Genomic DNA, 17,301 nt, shown 5'->3' on the forward strand with positions numbered 1-17,301 from the left:
GTGTTGAGGCTCTCCCAGTAGGAAGGTATAAGCTATTGGCAGTCCTGCTCTTTACTCTACCAAGCTAATCTTTCTGGGTTTCCATATCCTTATCTGTACAATGAGGGAGTTGGACTAGATCTGTAAGGTCCCCTTCCCTTTGACATTGTGTGAGCCTTGTAGGAGCTGGTGGTGTCTGTAGATTGACTGAGTGCTGGAGCTGGCAGCCCTGTGCAAGGCTGCCACCTCTGCCCCTTTACTGTGTTCGCGTCTGACTCTATGTCTCGTCTCCAAGGAGAGGAAGTCCTCACCAGTGAACGGAGACCTCTCTGAACTGAGGATACCATGGCCACGTCAGCCCCGCTACGGAGCCTGGAAGAGGAGGTGACCTGCTCCATCTGTCTTGATTACCTGCGGGACCCTGTGACCATTGACTGTGGCCACGTCTTCTGCCGCAGCTGCACCACAGACGTCCGCCCCATCTCAGGGAGCCGCCCTGTCTGCCCACTCTGCAAGAAGCCTTTTAAGAAGGAGAACATCCGACCCGTGTGGCAGCTGGCCAGCCTGGTGGAGAACATTGAGCGGCTGAAGGTGGACAAGGGCAGGCAGCCGGGAGAGGTGACCCGGGAGCAGCAGGACGCGAAGTTGTGTGAGCGACACCGAGAGAAGCTGCACTACTACTGCGAGGATGACGGGAAGCTGCTGTGCGTGATGTGCCGGGAGTCCCGGGAGCACAGGCCCCACACGGCCGTCCTCATGGAGAAGGCCGCCCAGCCCCACAGGGTAAGCCCTTCTCACCCCCGAGGGTGACTTGCCACCTTCTCTGGACGCTCCACCCTGCCGTCCTCAGAGAACTCAGCCTGATTCTCCCCTCCTGCCCCAGCCCAGAGCATCCAACTGTTCCCATTGCTTGTTTTCCACAGGAAAAAATCCTGAACCACCTGAGTACCCTAAGGAGAGACAGAGACAAAATTCAGGGCTTCCAGGCAAAGGGAGAAGCTGATATCCTGGCGGCGCTGGTAAGTGATGCTGTTTCAGGAAACTCTGAGACGGTGCACCCGTGTAGGGCAGGGTGAGCCTGGGCAAGCAGGCGGCAGCTGGGAGGTGTCTCTAGCACTGTTTGTAGGGAGGACGGGCATCAGTCTGGCAGTGGCAGACCTGGGTTTTAGCCCAGGTGCTGTCTTTCTGAGCTATGTGGTCTTGGGCCTGTTTCTTTCTTGTCTGAGAGACAGGTGGGTCGTCTGGATGTCAGCTAGAGTCCCTTCTATTTTCTGTGACTCTCACCTTGATGACAGGACCCATGTCCAGCTGCTGGTTCTCTTCTGTCAGGGGACTGAAGGTGTGACTTCATTCTTCCTTTCAAAGAGAGAGAGAGAGACAAGGTTGCCTGAGAGTGGAGAGGGTCTAGAAGGAGGGAGCTGGCTCCAGGGTAAGAACTAGGAGGGAAGGGCTAGAGAACAGCTAAGGCAGGCCTGCCAGTTCAGATGGCACTGTATGTAGTGAGGCCCAGGCCCAGGATAATGGTTGCCAGTATAGTGGGACCCCCTCCATATCTGTGGGCTCCACACCGGTGGATTTACCCAACCATGGGTCAGAAATACTCAGAAAAAAGAAAAAGCATCTCTACTGAACATATACAGATTTTTTTTTTCTTATCATTATTCTCTAAACAATGCAATGTAACAGCTATTTATATAGCATTTACATTATATTAGGCATTGTAAGTAATCTAGAGATAATTTAAAGTATATAGTAGATTATATGTAAATATTATTCCATTTTACGTAAGAAACTTGAGCATCCTTGGATTTTGGTATCCTTGGGGAGGGGATCCTGGAACCATAACCCACTGATACCGAGGGACAACTGTAGTTGGGAAACAGGCAGCACGTTATGTGCTTGATTAGAGATGGGGTTGTGGGGGAACCGATCAAATGGTTCTGATTTTCTGGGGAACTGTGTATGTTGAGGAAGTCGGCAGTGGAGGAGTAGTGGGGTCAGGGCCAGTGGTGCGTCATTAGGCCTGGGGAGAGGGAGACAGTAAGCTAGAGATGGCTAAGTCCAGGGGACCCCTCCAGGCCCTCAGTGTGCATGGCTGCCCCCAGCCCAGCACCAGTCAACAGGGCCACTGAGGACTCCCCTCACCCCAACTGGGGAGGAGATTTGGAGGCAGGAAAGGACATGGTCCCTAAGCACAGATGTCACACAGTTTTGCTGAGGAAACAGGATACAGTCTTATGTGGCGGGGTGGGGGACACATAGGTATTTTAGACTGAACAGTGGGGTGCTGAAGAGAGGACTGGTCAGGCTTAGATGACATTAACCAAGCAAAACTTACTGGAAGAGGTGACAGAGATTTTGTCCAGGAGGGAAAAGTGTGCCAGCTCATGAGTGAGCCCCACAGAGTTTCTCCAGGGGCCCCAGATTGTACTGGCTTAGCTAGAACAGACTGTGGCTGACCAGTCAGGTAGAGACAGGGTTTTGATCATATAGCGGTGGGGTGAACTGAACTAATTCATTACTGGTGTCTTCTTTGAGAAAAGGAGTGTGGACCAGGAGCCCTCTATAGCTCCTCCCACTCCAGATCCTGTAGAATTCCTGAACGGGGGTACCGAGGTGAACGAACCAGCCTGGCACACCTCCAGTGCTGGGCCCTCCACCCTGAGCGGAGGTGTCAGCCCTTCTCCCCTTCCTGCCCGTTGCAGAAGAAGCTCCAGGACCAGAGGCAGTACATTGTGGCTGAGTTTGAGCAGGGTCATCAGTTCCTGAGGGAGCGGGAGGAACACCTGCTGGAACAGCTGGCGAAGCTGGAGCAGGAGCTCGCAGAGGGCAGGGAGAAGTTCAAGAGCCGGGGCGTCGGGGAGCTCGCCCGGCTGGCCCTGGTCATCTCCGAACTGGAGGGCAAGGCACAGCAGCCAGCTGCAGAGCTCATGCAGGTGAGAGGCCATCCCTGGACAGGGAGCCAGGGACCAGGACGGTGAGTCCCAGCCCTGCCATTCACTTGCAGGACCTTAGGAGACTTGGGGGCTCAGTTTTGTCATCTGAAACATGGGGATGATAATCCTTCCCCCTGCCAATTATTCTGTAGATTGCATGAGCATAAAATGAAATAACTGGCATGGTATCACTCCAAAAAATAAACTTTCTATACAAAACTGTTCAAAAAACTAAATGGTATAGTATAAAATGGAAGGGAAGGTTATTAATATCATTAATTATTATCATTTACCATCCTCCGTCCTCACCACTGCCATCACGAGCCCTTCTAACAAGTCACTGGCAGACACTTAGCTGGTGGAAACTTTTTCTGGTGTTGTGGTTGGGGTGGCTGAGGGAGGGCTGACCAGCAGCTCCTCTCAAAGGCCCGGAGGATCTGGAAGAGATAGGGAAACTGGGGAAGGGAAACAGAGATGGCCAGGTTTTCTCTGGGCCCATAAGATTACCACACAGAGAACAAGATGGAAAGCAGACAAGGGGACCTCGGGGCGCCTCCTAGAGGAGGGGCCTTTGATAGTGAGAAAGGGAGGCTTTGGGGCTGAAGAACTGGCTGTGAAGCTGAAATGGCACCACATCTCCTCCCCCGGGAGCCTCTGGGGATCACACTACCCTGAAGAGGGTCCAGCAGCCTTTGGAGGGATAGAGGGCTCAACCTTCCTATCCTCACAGGCTGGAAGGAGAGGGGCTCTCTGATGGTATTCCCCCACTTGCACTGTTTAGGGTGGCTGGGTCTGTCTGTCAGCAGCAGAGCCACCCAGGATTTCTAGGAAGGTGGTCCCAGGCCAATGGCAGGGCAAACCAATAGCCAGGCGGGATAGATGGCAAGGCAGACTCCCCAGTGTGTGCACCAGGACAGACTGCAGAAGGAAGCGGCCACCTGCTCCTCATTGTTGTGAATTCAGATGCACAGAATGAGGACTGGCAGGGAGGTTAGACCTTCCAGTCCAGCCCCTACTGATGAAGTCACTGAGGTCCGGAGAGTGGAAGGAGTTTGTCCCAGGCCATGTGGCAGGTGGCAGGTCACAGCTCGAGCCCAGCTCTCCTGACCCCTGGGCTCTGAGCTCTTGTTCTTATTTTGTCCAGAATGTCTCTCTGGCCCCCTCTTTTCCTCCAGATGTCATTCTGTCCCCTCAGATTTCTCTCGTCATACTCTGACTGGGTCATTTTCTGCATCTCCTTTTGCCCCTGTTCTTCCTCTCCCCACACCCCTGCTATGTGTGGATGCCTACTGTGTGTGTAACAGAGGCACACAGCTGAGGATGTGGTGGGGCTGAAATCCATTGCATCTGCCCAGAGGGGTGCCTTTTCCTAATGCACCCAGAGAAGTGGCCCTCTGAGCAGAGGCCTGGCCCTCAGTGACTCAGAGCACTCCGATTGCAGCTCTCGCTGGGGTGGGGTAAGGTTAAGGGAAGAGAGAGAAAATGGTATCTGCTTGAAACTAGTATAGGAAATGTTATTGGTACTGGTTTCTTTTTTGTTTTGTGTTTTCTCTTTTATTTTTAGTACTATGTAATGTATATATTTATGGGATATAGAGGTTTTTGTTAGTTTGTTTTTGAGACAGAGTCTCGCTCTGTCTCCCAGGCTGGAGTGCAGTGGTGTAATCTTAGCTCACTGCAACCTCCGCCTCCTGGGTTGAAGCAATTCTCCTGCCTCTGCAACCTGTGCCTCCTGGGTTCAAGCGATTCTCCTGCCTCAGCCTCCCAAGTAACTCGGATTACAGGTGTGCGTCACCACACCTGGCTAATTTTTGTATTTTTGGTAGAGTCAGGGTTTCATCATGTTGGCCAGGCTGGTCTTGAACTCCTGACCTCAGCCTCCCAAAGTGCTGGGATTACAGGCATGAGCCACCGTGCCTGGCCTAGAGTGTTATTTTGATACATGTATGTAATATATAATAATCAACTCAGAGTAATTAGTATATCTAGCACCTCAAACACTTATCATTTCTTTGTGTTGGAACATTCAAAATCCTCTCTTCTAGCTTTTTGAAAATGTGTGGTAAATTATAGTTAATGGTATTCTCCCTACAATGCTGCACAACACTAGAATTTTTTCTTCCCATGTAGCTGTAACTTTGTGTCCTTTAACCAGTTTCTCCCTACCCTCCTCTCCCCAGCCCCCTTCCCAGCCTCTAATCCTTATTTTTCTACTCTCTACTTCCATGAACTCAAATTTATTATGGATGAATAGTACTCCATTGTATATATATACTACATTTTCTTTATTTGTATGCTGATGGATGCTTAGATTGAGTCCACATCTCAGCTATTGTGAACAGTGCCACGATAAACATGAGTGTGCAGGTATCCCTTTGATATACTGATTTTCTTTTCTTTGGATAAATACCTGGTAATGAGATTGCTGGATCATATGGTAGTTCTATTTTTAGTTTTTTGAGAAACTCTCATACTGTTTTCCATAACGGCTATACTTATATGTGGAAAAACCTAAAGGCCCCAGCAAGAAACTCTTAGAACTGATTAAACAAATTCAGTAAAGTTGCAGGATACAAAATCAACATAAAAAGTCCACTGCATTTTTAATACACCAATAACAAACTAGCTAAAAAAGACATCAATAAAGCAACCCCATTTACAATAGCTACAAAAGTAAAATAAAATACCTGGGAGTGAAATTAACCAAGGAGGTGAGAGACCGCTATAATGAAAACTGCAAAACACTGATGAAAGAAATTGAAGAGGACACAAACAAATGGAAAAATATTCCATGCTTGTGGATTAGAATTAATATTGTTAAAATGACTATCCTATCCAAAGCAATCTACAGATTTAATACAATCCCTGTTATCAAAATACCAATGACATTCTTCACAAAAATAGAAAAAAAACTAAAATTCATATGGAGTCACAAAAGACCCCAAATGGCCAAAGCAGTCCTAAGCAAAAAGAACAAAACTGGAGGCTTCACACTATCTTACTTCAAAATATACTACAGCCAGTGGTGGCTCACACCTGTAATCCCAGCACTTTGTGAGGCCGAGGCAGGCGGATCACGAGGTCAGGAGTTTGAGACCAGCCTGACCAACATGGTGAAACCCCCATCCCTACTAAAAATACAAAAATTAGCCAGGCGTGGTGGTGCGCACCTGTAATCCCAGCTACTCGGGAGGCTGAGGCAGGAGAATTGCTTGAATCTGGGAGGCAGAGGTTGCAGTGAGCCGAGATTGTGCCACTGCACTCCAGCCTGGGCAATAGAGACTCCATTTAAAAATACATATATATACACACATATATATGTGTGTGTGTGTGTAGTGTGTACCACACTACAAAGCTGTAGTAACCAAAACAGCATGTATTGATATAAAAGCAGACACATAGACCAATGGAACAGAATAGAGAACTCAGAAATAAATTCACATATTTATAGCCAACTGATTTTCAACAAAAGCACCAAGAACATACAGTGGGGGAAGGGACAGTCTCTAATAAATGGTGCTGGGAAAACTGGGTAACCAACCATATGCAGAAAAATGGTATTGGTAGATTTTGTCTGTGTGCTTGAGTTGATTGTAACGCATGGGAACTGGACAGCTAACTCCCTAATTAGCATTAATATTTTCCCAGAGATTATTTGGCTGTCAAAGTGTAGTAAGAAAAAGACCTAAAATAGGGTCCAGAAGTCTGATAGAGAAATACAGGTGAGGCTGGTGTGGTGGCTCACACCTAGAATTCCAGCACTTTGGGAGGCTGAGGCAGACAGATTGCTTGAACCCAGGAGTTTGAGACCAGCCTGGGCAACATAGTGAGATCCTGTCTCAAAAAAATTTAAAAAGAAAAAAATAGAAATACAGGTGAGAGGGAGAAGCAGCAGGACAAAATGTGTAAAATAGAAGAGACCTTTTGATAGAAGTGATAGAAAAGGAAAGACAAACCTATGGGCTGGGAGCATCAAGAAGACATTAAAGGGATTGGGGTGATAGGAGAGGCCCAGAGAGACACTGCATCCCACCCTGGTTAACCCGGGCGGGCCCTGCAGGATCAGGTGGTATGCTTGCACCCTGCTTCTCCTGCTGTACACCCCCATGAAGAACTTTCTTGATACTCTCTGTTAGTAACCGGGCACATCCCCTCCGGGAGCTTGCCATGACTCATTGCTGTGGCCCCACTGCTCGACTCTGCCTGTTTCATGACAGCCTCAGATGTCTTGGGTGAGAAGAGTCCTCCAGGAGACGTGGGCTGATCACTTCCCTCCAGAGGCCCCATATGTAGCTGTGGATGGGGGCCTCTCAGTCTTTCAGCCTCTCCTCGACAGGGCCAGCCCTGCCCTGGCTCTTGGGACCCCACCCTCTCTGGACTGCTCACAACCTTTAACCTTCAGAGGACTCGTCTTTCTCCTGTGTGATTCTCTCCCTTTCTACTGCTGTAGGAACTTTCATGTCAGGAAATATGCCCAGTTGGGCCCCTGGCCCCCACTCTACCTACTGCTCCATTCATTTACTCTTTTATGCCACCTTTGTCAGCAGAGCTGTCAGGACACGCTGTCTGTTTTGTTGCCTGTCCTCTGAAGCTGCCTTGGACTTACATGTGTTGAGGGGCGTGTTAGAGGACTTGGCCAGAAATTTGCTACCAGTCTCTGGGCATTTAGTTGCTTCATAGTGCGGGGTTGGGATGTGCCTCTGACTTCTTGTCTTGCTCCTCTGGAGTAAAACACAACTCTTCCCAAACTTTCTGAAGCAGTCATCAGCAGCCACAATTTGTTAATTCCATTTGTTTCCTGAATCTCACCCTCTCCAGGAAGCCAGCCTGCACCCCACCGGCCCCTGCTCCCATCCCCCTTCACTCTGCTCTCTTTTCCCGTGGTGCGTATCACTCACGTAGTGTGATATATTTGCTACATTGATTATTGTCTGCTTCCCCCTGCTAGAATGTCAGCTCTACAGAAGTGGGGATTTGTCTCTCTCTCTCTCTCTCTCTTTTTTTTTTTTAACTGTTCTGAGGCTTCTAGATCAGTGCCTGGTACCTAGGAAGCACTTAATAAATATTTGTGGAATGAGTGAAAGCAAGGCAAAAATCAATACAGAGTATTATGGAGGCTTTTGACTCACAAAAAGGAATCTGAGTATCTCAGAATAACCCTCTTCCCACTCACCCTGTCCTACCACCTGTCTGTCACAGAGATGGCACCACCGTTCTCCCTCCTGTACAAACCATGCTCTGTTGTTGATTATCCTTTACCAGTATGTCCAGTTGAATCTGTCTAAAATACCTGGAATATATTGCTTCTCTCTTTTTCTCCCTACTGCCACCACTTTAGTTCAGGCCATCTTTAGCTCTCCCCTGGTCCACAGCAAAAACCTCCAGACCAACCTGCCCATGTTCCTGTTGCCTTCTTAGTCCCTTCTCTGTGGGACAGCCAAGTGAGTGGTCACTTAGGGTTTTGGCTCGCTGCTGTACAGTGACGCAAACAGAATAGAAGTTTATTTCTGTCTCAGTAACAGGTCAGAGGTGCAGGGTCTAGAGCTATCACGGTAGCTGTACATAAGCTCATCCAGGGGACTGGGTTACTTCCATGTGGTTCTTCTACCAGCTTCTAGGGATGTTGTCCTCTGCTGTGTGGTCAAAGTTGGGCTCACCACCACCATGTCCAAAATTCAGTTGGGGGAAAGAGGAAGTAGAAAGCAATTTTCTTTTTTTAAAGGACAGTGCCCGGAATTATGGTCATTGCTTTCTATCACATGCCATTGGCTGAAACTTAGTCTCGTGACCAGACCTTGTCATGGGGGATCTGGAAAATGTAGTCTTCCCAGGTGACCATCTGACCAGCAATAACTCTAGGGGTTCTATTATTAAAAGGAGGAAGGGGAGAGTGGACTCTGGAGGTTACACAGCAGTCTCAGCCACATGTAGAGCGGATCACACATAACATGCCCCTACTTGATACCCTTGGTGGCTTTCCACTGTACGTGGAGAAAAATTCAAACTCCTTACCATGCATATCCAGCCCTGCGCGATCTGGCCTCTGCTGCTTTCACCAAGCCCTTTCCTGTTTTACCTTATCTCTCTTCATCTGGCCAGTACTTCTCATCCCTGAGTTCTCTGCGCAGGTATCTCCCAGAGAGGTTGCCCCTGTCATCCCCCAGCCATGGTGGCTTCTGTCATTGTGCTGATTTTGTTTGTTTTCTTGTTGTTTTATCCAGTGACCCCACTAGAATGTCATCTCCATAAAAAGCGACCACATTTGTTTTGTTCACTGATATGTCCCACCTCTGCTACAGTGTTGGGTGCAGATGCATTGAAGTCTTGTTTGATTCATATTGATACTTGTGCTTTTTTTTTTCCCCTTCCAGGACACGAGAGACTTCCTAAACAGGTAAGAGTCTTCTCTCCACAGCGTACCTCATCCCCCTTGTTTATGTTCCCTCCCCTTCTGACCAGGTCCATTTGAATCATGGGGAATGGTGTGGTGCCAGAGGTACTCACATCCCATGGTTCATCCTGATGCCCTTCTGAGGAGCAGGACACATCCTTGAGAACTGGAGACTTGCTCTCCTCCTTGTGAGTTCTCTGTGTAACCCCAGCTCCTTGGCCCACTGGCCTTATTTGAGGTGGGACAGAGCAGAGAGGTTAGAAACATGGCTTAGGAGACAGAGCGCCCTGGATGTGGAGTCTACTGATGGTCTGAAGCCCTGGCTCAGCTGGTGTCTTTGGGCCATTGTTTTTCTGTCACTTGTCTGGGGACAATCATACCTTTCCTCTCCCCTTCATAATTGCCATGAGGATTGAGAGATAAGTATGAAGGAAAGTAAGAAGAGCTGAGTAACAGGTTGTTACGTCTGTCATCTTCTCAGGTATCCACGGAAGAAGTTCTGGGTTGGGAAACCCATCGCTCGAGTGGTTAAAAAAAAGACCGGAGAATTCTCAGATAAACTCCTCTCCCTGCAGCGAGGCCTGAGGGAATTCCAGGGTAAGGGTTGGGGAGCGCACAAAGGGTGGGAGTCAGAGCAGGGCTACCTCGTAGAAAGAGGGCAGCCGGCTCCTTTCCATCACCTTGTCGAGTCTCACTCTTCTGAGGGCCTCCTGCCTTAGAAATGGATCCCTATCAGGAAATTGATACCGCCCAAGCAAGAAATGGGCTCGTGCATTTGCGGGACTTGAGTCATTGCTGTCCTTTTTTCTCCCCAGGGAAGCTGCTGAGAGACTTGGAATATAAGACAGGTGAGTGTCGAGAGGGTGGTTCCCAGATGTACATCAAATATAGAAAACTCTGCCTGCAGAGATTCTGACTGCCCACTTTTTCCCCAGGTAGCCCCTTTTGCAACAGGAAGAATTTCCCAGCTGCACAGTAGAAGCCCCCCTCCCTCCTTGCACTTTCTAATCGGCCTACTCTTTAGTCTACTGAGGCCTCTGCTTGCTAGTCTGACCCTTCTCTACCCTGTGTTTGCTTTTCCTTTTCCTATTCTCACAGGTCCTACCACCAGTCCTTTTCCTGTGGTTGAGCTTTCTCTCATCTTCCTATCTGCATGGCTCCTATGTTCAGAGCAAACAGCAGGGGCAACCTAAGGCCAGAGGCCATATCCACCAGAGGCCCCACTACTGTGCTTCCTCTCAGCCCTGCAGTTAGGTTGTACACTGCATACCAACCACCAAAGAGCACCATCCACATAGACCAAGATGGGAGTGGTGCCCCTTGGATTGTGAGGACTGGTGGTCTCCTCCTGGCCCACTTTCACACTTGCTTTCCTGAGAACCACTGAGGAGGTCGAACTGTCTGGGAGCAAACGAGGCCCTGAGAGCTCCATCTAGTTCACAGGATAAAATCCCACAGCAGAACTGAGTTAGCAGTGGTTAAACCTTAGGTGGTTGTAGCTTCTTTATTAATGTCTGAGCTGTCTGTGAATACCATCAAATTCTACCCATCAGGTGATTCTAATTATAGAATTATAGAGAATCCTATGAGGATGACGGTGAGGATTATCCCACTCTCAGTACATGTTCAGGGTTTCTTGAACCATCTTACAGAGCAGCCTGGTGGTTTTGAAACTGAAACTGAACAGTTTGCAGAGACCCTGAATGCCTGTATTACAATAGATGATGCTTTGCAAGAACTTGTGGAACTCAGAGGACACATCTGTCCCAAATTTCTTTTTTTTCTTTTTTCTTTTGAGATGGAATCTTGCTCTGTCACCCAGGCTAGAGTGCAGTGATGCGATCTCGACTCGCTGCACGCTCTGCCTCCCAGGTTCACACCATTCTCCTGCGTCAGCCTCCCAAGTAGCTGGGACTACAGGCGCCCGCCACCATGCTTGGCTAATTTTTGTATTTTTAGTAGAGATTGGGTTTCGCCGTGTTAGCCAGGATGGTCTCGATCTCCTGACCTTGTGATCCACCCGCCTCGGCCTCCCAAAGTGCTGGGATTACAAGCGTGAGCCACTGTGCCTGGCCCCAAATTTCTCTTACATGGGAGCTTGCCTGTGTAATTACCTGGCCCATCATCTGACAGCACATAGAGTAGCACCTTCCGCAAATTTCTACTTCAAAGATGTTGGACTGAATATGACATTAAAGATCAAGCTGCAAAAGGGGATGAAGTTACTCCAAAACAATTTCATGCATTTGTACCCTTTCTGGGAGGGCTTTATCGTAACCTGGAGATCAGAGGAACAAATGGACAGGTTACAAGGGCAGATATTCTTCAGGTTGGTCTTTGGGAGTTGCTGAATGCCTGAATGCCCTCTTTTCTAATCCCATGGATGACAGCTTAATTTGTGCAATAAAATTGCTGAAGTTGACAGGGTCAGTTTTGGAAGATGCTTGGAAGGAAAAAGGAGGGACTGATATGGAAGAAATTATTTAGGAAATTGAAAATGTTGTTATAGATGCAAACTGTGGCAGAGACATGAAGCAGATGCTCTTGAAGCTTGTAGAGCTCCAGTGCAGTAACTGGGGTAGAGTCCATGCAACTTCATCATGCAGAAATACAACACCCGAAAAAGATCCCAACTGCTATGTGAATGAACCAGCATTTTATACATCTCATAGTGTTCGTTTCACTGCAGCCAATCCAGATTCCCAAGAGGCATATCAGGAGTTACTTGAAAAAGAGGACTTTTTTTCTAGATTATGAAGAAAGTGGAACAGATTTATCAGGGGCTGGTGATCCACACTTGGATGATATTGATGATGAGTTGGACCCAGAGATCCAGAGATAGAGGAAGCTCATGAAGTTTTGTTTGGAATCAGAGCGTAAGCGAAAACAGTAAAGTTAAATTTCAGTATATCATGTTTATAAAGCAGTTTAGTTATGGTGATTTAGCAGAATACAAAGCCAGAAAATGTGTCACACTTATACCAAATTAAGGATGTTACGTTACTAATATATGCAACTTTAATTTTGTTTAACACTGTCTGCCAAAATAAATTTTATTCCCTCTAACTTAAAAAAACAAAACAGTGATGTTGTTTTTTTTTCCCCTTGTCCCCACAGTGAGTGTCACCCTGGACCCACAGTCGGCCAGTGGGTACCTGCAGCTGTCAGAGGACTGGAAGTGCGTGACCTACACCAGCTTGTACAAGAGTGCCTACCTGCACCCCCAGCAGTTTGACTGTGAGCCTGGGGTGCTGGGCAGCAAGGGCTTCACCTGGGGCAAGGTCTACTGGGAAGTGGAAGTGGAGAGGGAGGGCTGGTCTGAGGATGAAGAAGATGGGGATGAGGAGGAAGAAGGAGAAGAGGAGGAAGAGGAAGAGGAGGCCGGCTATGGGGATGGATACGATGACTGGGAAACAGACGAAGATGAGGAATCGTTGGGCGATGAAGAGGAAGAAGAGGAGGAGGAAGAGGAGGAAGTTCTGGAAAGCTGCATGGTGGGGGTGGCCAGAGACTCTATGAAGAGGAAGGGAGACCTCTCCCTGCGGCCAGAGGATGGCGTGTGGGCACTGCGCCTCTCCTCTTCCGGCATCTGGGCCAACACCAGCCCCGAGGCCGAGCTTTTCCCAGCACTGCGGCCCCGGAGAGTGGGCATCGCCCTGGATTATGAAGGGGGCACTGTGACTTTCACCAACGCAGAGTCACAGGAACTCATCTACACCTTCACTGCCACCTTCACCCGGCGCCTGGTCCCCTTCCTGTGGCTCAAGTGGCCAGGAACGCGCCTCCTGCTGAGACCCTGAACCCTGACATCTGCCCCTGGCCCCACACCGTCAGATGCTTCACTTCTTTGGAATTCCAGGACTCTCAATGGGGGGAAGGGATGCCTGGCCTGAGCACCTGGAGCAGGGGACCCCATATCCACTGGCAGCCACCTCCCCGTCGCTCTGGCCCCCTGAGGTCTCACTCAGTGCTGTTGCTCCATCTACTGCCCTAACGGGGCTCTTCTCCCACCTCCTGCTAGTTTCCCGAGGGAACTTCTGGCCCTGGAGTCCATGAGGGCTCCTTTCCTTTTTGACCACTACCTTGGCCCCGGCTCTGCACTCTCTGTGGAGTAAGGGCCTGACACAGCATTTTCTTGCCCACCGTGGCAAGACCTTGGAAAAACCAGTTGATTATGCCTAAGATCATTTTGCTGTCCTTAAACCCTACAGGTTCCTTCTTGCACAAATCCACTCTGCTGCCCGCCTTCCCTGGCATTTTAAACAGACCTGCCCCACCCCAACTCAGAGTTAAGCATACACGGCAATGTTGAAAATAAACAATGAAAATCCACTGAGGCTTTCTAAGCCATTTAAGGCCTGGAGTACCAGCGCATATCATCTCATGGGGTCCAGAGTGGAGTCCAGGCTTCTCTGAAACCAGGGCTGAGCATATTTCCATAGCCAAGGATGTGGGACTCCCCGGAGCTATCTGTGGTCTTAGAGAAGGATCCAGACATACACAGCTTTGGGGTACCAGCTGTGATCACTGATCAATAAATTATCTCTGGATTGGTCCTTGTGGGGGGAGTTTTAAGAATCCAGAACATCTTGCTCTTGATTAGCACATCCAAAAACACCAAGGCAAATATCCAGTGGAACAGAACCTCCCCTGCCTGGGGAGTTCTGACCACGTTCCCCAGCAGGGTGTTAATCCACTGTCCCTGGCCCTACTCAGCCTCCAGGTTCCACTTTCCTAGGAGAGAGTGGAGATGGGAAGACAGGGAAAGGAAGGCAGCAGGAGGCCACAAGTCCACCAGGTCTTCATGTCAAGAGAGGGAGTAACGTGTCTCCTCATTGCCCACGGACCCAGCCTCTGTCCAGGCGCCCCTCATGGCCACAGTTTAACACAAGCTCCCCTGCTCCAGCCAAACTGATCTCCCAGTCTTGACCTTACCCATTCCAAATGCTCTGCCAGTCCCTGTTCATCCAAGTTTTAAGTCCTCCACCCTGTTGTAAGAGACTGTTCCGGGTCTCAGTGGTCTCTTGACCACCATTGTCTCAGAGCTGCCCACTTTGTGTGTGCCACATGCTGCCTGAGTCACATGTACATCTTATTTCTGCCTCTAGTTTTGTAAGCTCCTGGAGGGCGGATAACATCTTATACTACTCTTGTATTCTGATGGCACCTAGTGCAGTGCTGGGCACAGAGTAGGTGCTCAATAAAGACTTGTTGAATGAACGGTCTGGAAATGTATATCTGTAGGATCTATATTGTATCTCAAATGCCACCAGACCTGAGTCTGGCTACAGAGAAATTCCATTGATAGCAGTAGCCGAAGGTTTTCCTCTTGTACCTCCTGTAACTGTGTAACTTTGCTTTCTGTTCTCTGTTTGCACACGTGCTGTCATTTCTGGAAGTCCCTCAAAAAGAGCCTACTGCGGGACACAGACCATTTGTTGTGTGTCTCCACCTTGTTATTCCTCCTGCGGTGGTGCCCTTGAGCTGAGGTCCAGCATTTTGGAGCAAGTGATGACTCTCCCTGAGAAGGGAGACATCCAGTATAGCACCCCCAAAATTCTTCCTTGGAAAATAAGCACTGCCCCAGAGGAAATAGAATGTGCAGCCTTGCCTCCTAACACAGTCAACTGTTTTTCTTGTCCTTTCTGATTTTTTTTTTTTTTTTTGAGACGGAGTCTCGCTCACCCAGGCTGGAGTACAGTGGCGTGATCTCGGCTCACTGCAAGCTCAGCCTCCTGGGTTCATGGAATTCTGCCTCAGCCTCCCGAGTAGCTGAAACTACAGGCGCCTGCCATCATGCCCGGCTAATTTTTTTTGTATTTTTAAGTTTCACCCTGTTAGCCAGGATGGTCTCGATCTCCTGACCTCGTGATCCCCCCACCTCAGCCTCCCAAAGTGCTGGAATTACAGGCGTGAGCCACCGCGCCCGACAGTCCTTTCTGATTTTTTAAATTGCCATCTTAAAGATGGAAAAGGGAGGATTATACAAAACTACCTGTAAAATTACGCTAGTGGCAAAGAGCATATTTCTTCTCTGTTCTCTCATTTGTGGACTCGTAAGTTTTCCCTTTTTATTTTTTATATTCATAGTTTTTAGTTTTTTATAACTATACTTGCATATATGGTAAACTATTTCTACAGTGCTTCTTACAAATAGGCACATTTCCCTGCCCCATTCCTCCCTCCAAAGACCCAGTTCATACCTTTTAGCAAACTGTTTTGTGTTTGCCTTGATTTTTTCTAAATAACTCGTGTTTGGGGCCTTATCCTCGCATTTCCCACTGTGGAGCAGGAAGATGTAGCCCTCTGCTCTTTCTATCATTTATCACACACACAGACATTCTCTTCCATCCATCACCATCCCTTCAATGTGGTTAAACAAGTATTCTGTGTGCTTGTTATTACATCTGTGTAAAAGCTATTCACACCTGGGCTGTGCATGTGGCCACGATCATTTTTCCTTCCTGCAGAATCTTTTTGTCTTCCTGGAGTTCCTTTTCCCTTTTTGCATCATTTCCTATGTCTTTATTACTTATTGTACTCCAAACTCCTTCACGGTTGTCAAAATCTCCAGGTCCTCATTCACCAGGTGCTCTTACCAGTTTTGTTTTGATGCATCTCTTAAGCCTCCTGGCCTTGAATCTGGAATAGCTGCTTCCTCACCTGTACCTGGCTTCCTGGATATTCCTTCACCATCATACTGGGGGTCCTAGATTGCTTCTATTTCTTTATCCTATGTTTTCTCTCTTAATTTACTTCATTTTGGAGGAACATTTTCTAGGAGCTTTCTGAGAAATGGTGCATGGAAGTTGAATTTTTAAAATCTTGAATATCTGGAAATATCTTTATCCCACTTTTATACTTAATTAGGTTTCTTAAGTTTAGGATTCATGGTTGAAAATAATTTTCCTTCAGAATTTCAAAAGCATTGCTCCACTGCCCTCTGGCATCCTTTGTTGTTGAGAATTCTTGTGACACCCTGAGTTCTGATCCTTTGTATATGGTCTGTTCTTTTGTTTTTGTTTTTTACCGGAATCTTCGGGTCTTGTCTGTGTTCTTACTCTTCTCCGCCTCCTCCCTTTCCTCCCTTCTCCTCTGTGGTCCCCCTCCTTTCGTCTTTTAGAGACAGGGTTTCACTCTGTCATCCAGGCTTGAGGGCAGTGGTGCAGTCATAGCTCACTGTGGCCTCAAAGTCCTGGGCTCCAGTATTCCTCCCGCTTGAACCTCCCGAGTAGCTACAGGAGCATGCCACCACACCCGGCTCATTTGTTTATTTTTTGTAGAGACAGGTCTTCCTATATTGTCCAGGCTGGTCTCAAGTGATATCAGCCTCCCAGTGCATTGGGATTGGACGCATGTGACTCCATGCCCTTACTCTTAGATTTCTTGATGTTACTTTGTATGAGCTTTTCCCTCCACCGTGCTGGTTAAATCAGTGGGCTCTTTCATTCTGGAAACGTATAGCTTTTCAGTTTCATTCTAGAAACGTTTAGCTTTTCAGAATAAAATTTCTGGGAAATTTTATTGAATTATCATTGTTATTTTTAGAGATGTAGTCTTGCTCTTTTGTCCAGGCTGGAGTGCAGTGTTGGGGTCAGAGCTCACTGCTGCCTAGAAACTCCTGGGCTCAAGTGATCCTCCTGCCTCAGCCTCCTGACTAGCTGGGATTACAGGTGTGAGCCACCACAACTGGCTGAATTTTTATTATTTTAGAGATACGGTCTTGCTCTGTCACCTAGGCTCTAGTTGTGGTGCACTCGTAGCTTACTGTGGCCTTGAACTCCCGGGCTCAAATGATCCTCCCACCTCGGCCTCCCAAAGTGCTGGAATTACAGGCGTGAGCCACTGCACCCAGCCTGAATTATTTCTTGTTGACTTTTCCCCCTGTTTTCTCCGTTCTTTCAAATCTGTTATCTCCAGGCTTCGTATGTCTCCTGAATTCATTTATTAAGTGCCCGTGATGTGCCAGGATGTTTCTAGGTTACAACAGTGCTA

At 48.2% G+C, this 17,301-nt stretch overlaps 1 protein-coding gene and 1 pseudogene across 1 annotated transcript in view; both read left to right on the top strand.

The window, feature by feature from the left end:
* TRIM26 (tripartite motif containing 26) overlaps positions 1-14,527 on the top strand; it is a 20,880-nt gene extending 6,353 nt beyond the window's left edge. The window contains exons 3-9 of the mRNA XM_012001488.1: positions 200-762; positions 903-998; positions 2,685-2,915; positions 9,287-9,309; positions 9,788-9,903; positions 10,122-10,154; positions 12,424-14,527. Coding sequence (XP_011856878.1) covers positions 325-762; positions 903-998; positions 2,685-2,915; positions 9,287-9,309; positions 9,788-9,903; positions 10,122-10,154; positions 12,424-13,106 — 1,620 coding nt within the window. The 5' untranslated portion in view covers positions 200-324 and the 3' untranslated portion in view covers positions 13,107-14,527. The remainder of the gene's footprint in view (positions 1-199; positions 763-902; positions 999-2,684; positions 2,916-9,286; positions 9,310-9,787; positions 9,904-10,121; positions 10,155-12,423) is intronic.
* Positions 10,611-12,199, top strand: LOC105554864 (annotated as a pseudogene).
* Positions 14,528-17,301: the final 2,774 nt, after the last annotated feature.

This window comes from Mandrillus leucophaeus, unplaced genomic scaffold (assembly GCF_000951045.1).
Source record: "Mandrillus leucophaeus isolate KB7577 unplaced genomic scaffold, Mleu.le_1.0 Scaffold660, whole genome shotgun sequence".
Classification (NCBI taxonomy): Eukaryota; Metazoa; Chordata; class Mammalia; order Primates; family Cercopithecidae; genus Mandrillus; species Mandrillus leucophaeus.